Source organism: Lepisosteus platostomus, chromosome 5 (assembly GCF_059453375.1).
Source record: "Lepisosteus platostomus isolate fLepPlt1 chromosome 5, fLepPlt1.hap1, whole genome shotgun sequence".
Classification (NCBI taxonomy): Eukaryota; Metazoa; Chordata; class Actinopteri; order Semionotiformes; family Lepisosteidae; genus Lepisosteus; species Lepisosteus platostomus.
The window spans coordinates 1,830,029-1,839,023 of record NC_142615.1 but is presented as its reverse complement, the minus strand read 5'-3'; the positions used below and the strand labels follow the sequence as shown (position 1 = coordinate 1,839,023).

General features: G+C 60.3%; 2 protein-coding genes across 2 annotated transcripts in view; one reads left to right on the top strand and one right to left on the bottom strand.

Annotated features, from left to right (window-relative positions):
* The window catches only part of LOC148662387 (uncharacterized), a 32,307-nt gene that overhangs the window by 7,354 nt on the left and 15,958 nt on the right, over positions 1 to 8,995 (top strand). The window contains 6 exon segments of the mRNA XM_088633004.1: positions 490 to 601; positions 894 to 961; positions 1,621 to 2,055; positions 2,164 to 2,702; positions 8,568 to 8,662; positions 8,802 to 8,980. Of these exon segments, the coding sequence (XP_088489130.1) occupies positions 490 to 601; positions 894 to 961; positions 1,621 to 2,055; positions 2,164 to 2,702; positions 8,568 to 8,662; positions 8,802 to 8,980 (1,428 nt within the window).
* On the bottom strand, positions 1,516 to 8,840 carry LOC148662388 (GTPase IMAP family member 9-like). The gene is made up of 2 exons (XM_088631979.1): positions 8,683 to 8,840; positions 1,516 to 2,689 (listed from the first exon to the last, which is right to left on the bottom strand). Exons 1-2 carry the CDS (start codon positions 8,702 to 8,704, stop codon positions 1,683 to 1,685), a joined length of 1,029 nt encoding a protein of 342 aa, XP_088488105.1. The 5' UTR covers positions 8,705 to 8,840; the 3' UTR covers positions 1,516 to 1,682.

The window sequence follows — 8,995 nt, the reverse complement described above, 5'->3', positions numbered from 1 at the left end:
CATCTCGCATGTTTTGGTATTTAAAAGTCTTGACGATTCGCCCTCACGTCTGTTTTTAAACCGTTGGAACGTGGGTCCCTTCCCAAGACTTTATTTTACATGTCCAGTATATAAAGACGCGCCAGTATGAGCATGAAGGATATTTTCCAGATGGTTGCCGGTGGGATTACAGATCGGCATGACATCTATTATTTCGTGAGAGGTACCGGTACCGATATTGGGACTTGCCTCACTCCCTCAAAGTTCACGCCGTCGAGCTGAATTCAAAATTTGTCAAAGCCCGCTGCGATACACCCGTGACTCATCCGTCACGTCCGCGGATGTGCTTATTTTCTCCCACCCGAGATGCGGTTCGCCGTTCACAGACAGTTCCCTGTGCCCCTCTCCCTCCCCCCGGGCGTGTGTGTGCGTGTGTGTGTGTTGTGTTGTGTCGTAAACAGATTGTCGCCTCCTCATTTCACTTTGTCGTCGGGCAAAACATCCACTTAGGGGGCGACGCGTCTCAGCCCAGGTCGTGACTCGCCGCCATTTTCAAACCCCTCGGGCTCCGCCCTCCCTCTGGCGGTTTCCTCGGAAACGGGCTCAGTCTCCGCCCCTTCCGGTGAGCCGGTCAGTCACGATGATTATTAGGATTATTATTGCTGATCGAAACCACGGAGGGCAAGACACACCCTTGGTGTTCTTGTATCATTAAGTTTACGGGCAGGACACACCTGGAGCTCCTGGGTCTGGGGGGTGCAAGGCCGAGTTTGTTTCTGGTGGGGAGCGGGGGGGAACCACCTAGAGGAGAACAGATACAGGGCAGGCAAACAACAGCCCCTCGCGTGGGCTGTCTGAGACCTCGGCGCTCGGCGGGGCTCTCCGGTCAGGCTGCGCTTGTGTCTTTGGCGCAGAGAGGAGTCAGAGTCACCAATCTCGGCACAGCACCCCCCCAGTGACCATACCAGATGAAGAGGAGAGGGTACGGAGCCCGCCAGACACACTGACTGACCCCTCCAGGACCAGGACTGGACACACACACTGACCCCTCCAGGACCAGGACTGGACACACACACTGACCCCTCCAGGACCAGGACTGGACAGTCCTGCTGCAGACACACTGACTGACCCCTCCAGGACCAGGACTGGACAGCCCTGCTTTAAAGACCCCTGGAGACTCTGCAGACACACACACACTGACCCCTCCAGGACCAGGACTGGACAGCCCTGCTTTAAAGACCCCTGGAGACTCTGCAGACACACACACTGACCCCTCCAGGACCAGGACTGGACAGCCCTGCTTTAAAGACCCCTTGTGACTCTGCAGACACACACACACTGACCCCTCCAGGACCAGGACTGGACACACTGACTGACCCCTCCAGGACCAGGACTGGGGATACTAGCCATGCAGTGTCCAGCTACTGTTGGCCTGTGGGACAAGGCCTGGTTTTGTTTCTGGAGGAATTCGCACCACCCAGAGGGGAGCAGATGTATGGTGGGCCATCAACACCACTCGCTCCCGAGACCGACTCCTGTGTTTCTTACAAGCTTTATTTTATACTCTAGAGTGCCTTCCTACGAAGTGCGTCATTCACAAAGCTCTGTCCATCATTAACGATTCAAGCTCTGTGGAAACAGGGAACCACAGAACAATGTGACAGAGGGTGGAGGAGAGCTGGGGTGCGCTGCTGCTCTGGGCCCTACTGCTTCCTCGTCTTCCTCTTCCTCCTGCCCGCCATGTTGAACGCCCTGGCGATCTTGTCCCTCAGGGTGGGCTTGAAGCTCAGCTGCAGCTCCGCCTGCTCGGCCTGCTCCCTGGCCCTCCCCAGCTCCATCTCCCAGCGCTCGCTCAGGGCCCTCATCCTCCGCTCGAACTCCACCTCCACCGCCCGCTCCAGCTCCTCCCTGGCCACCTCCAAGCTCTGCGTCCTCCTCTTCCTCAGCTCCTCCTTCTTCCTCCTCCGGCTCTCTTCGACCTCCTCCCCCTCCCTGCGCCTCCTCGTGCGGAGCGCCCCCTTCAGCTCCTCCTCCTTCTCCCGGATCTTCCTCTCGGCCTCCTCGAACATCTCCTGGGTGTAGCAGCCGCCCCCATTGGCCACGATAATGCGCTCGACTGTGTCCAGCAGCCCTCGGACCTGGGCCTGGTTTCCCGGACTGTCTCCCGGTTCCCGGTTGTTGAAGACGTGGTACCTGCCCCCGCACTTCCGGATCACCTCTCTCAGCGCGGGGTGGGCGCTCCGGACGAACTGGTGGATGCTCTGGCCCTGGAGGTCGTCTCCGCGGGTGAAGAGCACGATCATGTACCTGGCGGCCTGCTCCCCGAAGATCTCCTGCAGGGCCTCCACGGACCTCTGCTCCTCCTCGGTGAACCTGTTCAGCTGCAGCACCAGCAGGAAGGCGTGGGGCCCCGGGCAGGAGACCTGGATGCACCTGACCACCTCCCCCACGATGGCGTCGCTGGGCTTGTCCGTGTCGAACAGGCCGGGCGTGTCCACCACCGCCACGCCCCTGCCCTGGACCACGGCTCTCCGCTTGCAGCACGCGCTGGTGACGGACGCGGAGCTGAGGATGGAGAGGAATTCTTTCCGGCCCAGGATGGAGTTCCCCACTGCGCTCTTCCCCACTCCCGTCTTGCCCACCAGGACGATCCTCATCTCCGGGCTGTCCCCCCGCTCGCTGGGAGAGGGGTCTCCACCCCACTCAGCTCCTGAGGAGAGGAAGTGATGTGGTTCATGAGCACCTGAGGCGCCAGTTACCTACCTGTACCTACCTACCAACCCCACACCTGGGCCACCTGACACCCTCACACCCACAGGCTCCAGAAACAACCCCACACCTGGGCCACCTGACACCCTCACACCCACAGGCTCCAGAAACAACCCCACACCTGGGCCACCTGACAGTCTCACACCCACAGGCTCCAGAAACAACCCCACACCTGGGCCACCTGACAGTCTCACACCCACAGGCTCCAGAAACAACCCCACACCTGGGCTACCTGACACCCTCACACCCACAGGCTCCAGAAACAACCCCACACCTGGGCCACCTGACAGTCTCACACCCACAGGCTCCAGAAACAACCCCACACCTGGGCCACCTGACAGTCTCACACCCACAGGCTCCAGAAACAACCCCACACCTGGGCTACCTGACAGTCTCACACCCACAGGCTCCAGAAACAACCCCACACCTGGGCTACCTGACACCCTCACACCCACAGGCTCCAGAAACAACCCCACACCTGGGCCACCTGACAGTCTCACACCCACAGGCTCCAGAAACAACCCCACACCTGGGCTACCTGACAGTCTCACACCCACAGGCTCCAGAAACAACCCCACACCTGGGCTACCTGACAGTCTCACACCCACAGGCTCCAGAAACAACCCCACACCTGGGCCACCTGACAGTCTCACACCCACAGGCTCCAGAAACAACCCCACACCTGGGCCACCTGACACCCTCACACCCACAGGCTCCAGAAACAACCCCACACCTGGGCTACCTGACAGTCTCACACCCACAGGCTCCAGAAACAACCCCACACCTGGGCTACCTGACAGTCTCACACCCACAGGCTCCAGAAACAACCCCACACCTGGGCTACCTGACAGTCTCACACCCACAGGCTCCAGAAACAACCCCACACCTGGGCTACCTGACAGTCTCACACCCACAGGCTCCAGAAACAACCCCACACCTGGGCTACCTGACACCCTCACACCCACAGGCTCCAGAAACAACCCCACACCTGGGCTACCTGACAGTCTCACACCCACAGGCTCCAGAAACAACCCCACACCTGGGCTACCTGACAGTCTCACACCCACAGGCTCCAGAAACAACCCCACACCTGGGCTACCTGACAGTCTCACACCCACAGGCTCCAGAAACAACCCCACACCTGGGCCACCTGACAGTCTCACACCCACAGGCTCCAGAAACAACCCCACACCTGGGCTACCTGACACCCTCACACCCACAGGCTCCAGAAACAACCCCACACCTGGGCTACCTGACAGTCTCACACCCACAGGCTCCAGAAACAACCCCACACCTGGGCTACCTGACACCCTCACACCCACAGGCTCCAGAAACAACCCCACACCTGGGCTACCTGACAGTCTCACACCCACAGGCTCCAGAAACAACCCCACACCTGGGCCACCTGACACCCTCACACCCACAGGCTCCAGAAACAACCCCACACCTGGGCCACCTGACAGTCTCACACCCACAGGCTCCAGAAACAACCCCACACCTGGGCCACCTGACACCCTCACACCCACAGGCTCCAGAAACAACCCCACACCTGGGCTACCTGACAGTCTCACACCCACAGGCTCCAGAAACAACCCCACACCTGGGCTACCTGACAGTCTCACACCCACAGGCTCCAGAAACAACCCCACACCTGGGCCACCTGACACCCTCACACCCACAGGCTCCAGAAACAACCCCACACCTGGGCTACCTGACAGTCTCACACCCACAGGCTCCAGAAACAACCCCACACCTGGGCTACCTGACAGTCTCACACCCACAGGCTCCAGAAACAACCCCACACCTGGGCTACCTGACACCCTCACACCCACAGGCTCCAGAAACAACCCCACACCTGGGCTACCTGACAGTCTCACACCCACAGGCTCCAGAAACAACCCCACACCTGGGCTACCTGACAGTCTCACACCCACAGGCTCCAGAAACAACCCCACACCTGGGCTACCTGACAGTCTCACACCCACAGGCTCCAGAAACAACCCCACACCTGGGCCACCTGACAGTCTCACACCCACAGGCTCCAGAAACAACCCCACACCTGGGCCACCTGACAGTCTCACACCCACAGGCTCCAGAAACAACCCCACACCTGGGCTACCTGACACCCTCACACCCACAGGCTCCAGAAACAACCCCACACCTGGGCTACCTGACAGTCTCACACCCACAGGCTCCAGAAACAACCCCACACCTGGGCTACCTGACACCCTCACACCCACAGGCTCCAGAAACAACCCCACACCTGGGCTACCTGACAGTCTCACACCCACAGGCTCCAGAAACAACCCCACACCTGGGCTACCTGACAGTCTCACACCCACAGGCTCCAGAAACAACCCCACACCCGGGCTACCTGACAGTCTCACACCCACAGGCTCCAGAAACAACCCCACACCCGGGCTACCTGACAGTCTCACACCCACAGGCTCCAGAAACAACCCCACACCCGGGCCACCTGACACCCTCACACCCACAGGCTCCAGAAACAACCCCACACCCGGGCTACCTGACACCCTCACACCCACAGGCTCCAGAAACAACCCCACACCCGGGCTACCTGACACCCTCACACCCACAGGCTCCAGAAACAACCCCACACCTGGGCTACCTGACACCCTCACACCCACAGGCTCCAGAAACAACCCCACACCTGGGCCACCTGACAGTCTCACACCCACAGGCTCCAGAAACAACCCCACACCTGGGCCACCTGACAGTCTCACACCCACAGGCTCCAGAAACAACCCCACACCTGGGCCACCTGACAGTCTCACACCCACAGGCTCCAGAAACAACCCCACACCTGGGCTACCTGACACCCTCACACCCACAGGCTCCAGAAACAACCCCACACCTGGGCTACCTGACAGTCTCACACCCACAGGCTCCAGAAACAACCCCACACCTGGGCTACCTGACACCCTCACACCCACAGGCTCCAGAAACAACCCCACACCTGGGCTACCTGACAGTCTCACACCCACAGGCTCCAGAAACAACCCCACACCTGGGCCACCTGACACCCTCACACCCACAGGCTCCAGAAACAACCCCACACCTGGGCCACCTGACAGTCTCACACCCACAGGCTCCAGAAACAACCCCACACCTGGGCCACCTGACACCCTCACACCCACAGGCTCCAGAAACAACCCCACACCTGGGCTACCTGACAGTCTCACACCCACAGGCTCCAGAAACAACCCCACACCTGGGCTACCTGACAGTCTCACACCCACAGGCTCCAGAAACAACCCCACACCTGGGCTACCTGACAGTCTCACACCCACAGGCTCCAGAAACAACCCCACACCTGGGCCACCTGACAGTCTCACACCCACAGGCTCCAGAAACAACCCCACACCCGGGCTACCTGACAGTCTCACACCCACAGGCTCCAGAAACAACCCCACACCCGGGCTACCTGACAGTCTCACACCCACAGGCTCCAGAAACAACCCCACACCCGGGCTACCTGACAGTCTCACACCCACAGGCTCCAGAAACAACCCCACACCCGGGCTACCTGACAGTCTCACACCCACAGGCTCCAGAAACAACCCCACACCCGGGCTACCTGACAGTCTCACACCCACAGGCTCCAGAAACAACCCCACACCCGGGCTACCTGACAGTCTCACACCCACAGGCTCCAGAAACAACCCCACACCCGGGCTACCTGACACCCTCACACCCACAGGCTCCAGAAACAACCCCACACCTGGGCTACCTGACAGTCTCACACCCACAGGCTCCAGAAACAACCCCACACCTGGGCTACCTGACAGTCTCACACCCACAGGCTCCAGAAACAACCCCACACCTGGGCTACCTGACAGTCTCACACCCACAGGCTCCAGAAACAACCCCACACCTGGGCTACCTGACAGTCTCACACCCACAGGCTCCAGAAACAACCCCACACCTGGGCTACCTGACAGTCTCACACCCACAGGCTCCAGAAACAACCCCACACCTGGGCTACCTGACAGTCTCACACCCACAGGCTCCAGAAACAACCCCACACCTGGGCTACCTGACACCCTCACACCCACAGGCTCCAGAAACAACCCCACACCTGGGCTACCTGACAGTCTCACACCCACAGGCTCCAGAAACAACCCCACACCTGGGCTACCTGACAGTCTCACACCCACAGGCTCCAGAAACAACCCCACACCAGGGCTACCTGACACCCTCACACCCACAGGCTCCAGAAACAACCCCACACCTGGGCCACCTGACAGTCTCACACCCACAGGCTCCAGAAACAACCCCACACCTGGGCTACCTGACACCCTCACACCCACAGGCTCCAGAAACAACCCCACACCTGGGCCACCTGACAGTCTCACACCCACGGGCTCCAGAAACAACCCCACACCTGGGCTACCTGACACCCTCACACCCACGGGCTCCAGAAACAACCCCACACCAGGGCTACCTGACACCCTCACACCCACGGGCTCCAGACACAACCCCACACCTGGGCTACCTGACAGTCTCACACCCACGGGCTCCAGAAACAACCCCACACCTGGGCTACCTGACAGTCTCACACCCACGGGCTCCAGAAACAACCCCACACCTGGGCTACCTGACAGTCTCACACCCACGGGCTCCAGAAACAACCCCACACCTGGGCTACCTGACAGTCTCACACCCACGGGCTCCAGAAACAACCCCACACCTGGGCTACCTGACAGTCTCACACCCACGGGCTCCAGAAACAACCCCACACCTGGGCTACCTGACAGTCTCACACCCACGGGCTCCAGAAACAACCCCACACCTGGGCTACCTGACAGTCTCACACCCACAGGCTCCAGAAACAACCCCACACCTGGGCTACCTGACACCCTCACACCCACAGGCTCCAGAAACAACCCCACACCTGGGCTACCTGACAGTCTCACACCCACAGGCTCCAGAAACAACCCCACACCTGGGCTACCTGACAGTCTCACACCCACAGGCTCCAGAAACAACCCCACACCTGGGCTACCTGACAGTCTCACACCCACAGGCTCCAGAAACAACCCCACACCTGGGCCACCTGACAGTCTCACACCCACAGGCTCCAGAAACAACCCCACACCTGGGCTACCTGACACCCTCACACCCACAGGCTCCAGAAACAACCCCACACCTGGGCCACCTGACAGTCTCACACCCACGGGCTCCAGAAACAACCCCACACCTGGGCTACCTGACACCCTCACACCCACGGGCTCCAGAAACAACCCCACACCAGGGCTACCTGACACCCTCACACCCACGGGCTCCAGAAACAACCCCACACCTGGGCTACCTGACAGTCTCACACCCACGGGCTCCAGAAACAACCCCACACCTGGGCTACCTGACAGTCTCACACCCACGGGCTCCAGAAACAACCCCACACCTGGGCTACCTGACAGTCTCACACCCACGGGCTCCAGAAACAACCCCACACCTGGGCCACCTGACAGTCTCACACCCACAGGCTCCAGAAACAACCCCACACCTGGGCTACCTGACAGTCTCACACCCACAGGCTCCAGAAACAACCCCACACCTGGGCTACCTGACAGTCTCACACCCACAGGCTCCAGAAACAACCCCACACCTGGGCTACCTGACACCCTCACACCCACAGGCTCCAGAAACAACCCCACACCTGGGCTACCTGACAGTCTCACACCCACAGGCTCCAGAAACAACCCCACACCTGGGCTACCTGACAGTCTCACACCGACAGGCTCCAGAAACAACCTCACACCTGGGCTACCTGACAGTCTCACACCCACAGGCTCCAGAAACAACCCCACACCTGGGCTACCTTCTGAGAACTGCAGGTCCGAGACAGGACCCGAGAAGGGCTCCCCGGAGGTTCACAACGAGTCGATTGAGGGTAAATGGAGCTGGACAGACCTGCGTGTGTGGAGAGAGCCATGGGCCACTGCTGAAGCGTCCCGCGCTGGAATGTCCCGGAACAGGTAGTGTGGGAAGGTATCTCTCCTGCTGCTGCTCCAGCTGCTCCTCTTGGTGAGGAACCCTCTGCTCCTCCTCCGGGGGGCGGGAGGGGACGCTCAGCATAGCTCCGATGCCAGAGCGAGACACAGACACAGAGGAGGAAGTAGAAGGAATCTGCCCTCCCCAGGCCCCTCCCCCCGAGTGGGAGGAGTCTCTCTCCGCTCGGCTCTGTGACTCCGCAGGCCCCTCCCCCCGAGTGGGAGGAGTCTCT

Coding starts and splice junctions, on each gene's coding strand:
- LOC148662388 (XM_088631979.1), bottom strand. CDS start 8,704: ATGGCTCTCTCCACACACGCAG. Junction 2,690..8,682: donor GGCTCTCTCCACACACGCAG/GTCTGTCCAGCT, acceptor TCCTCTCCTCAG/GAGCTGAGTGGGGTGGAGAC.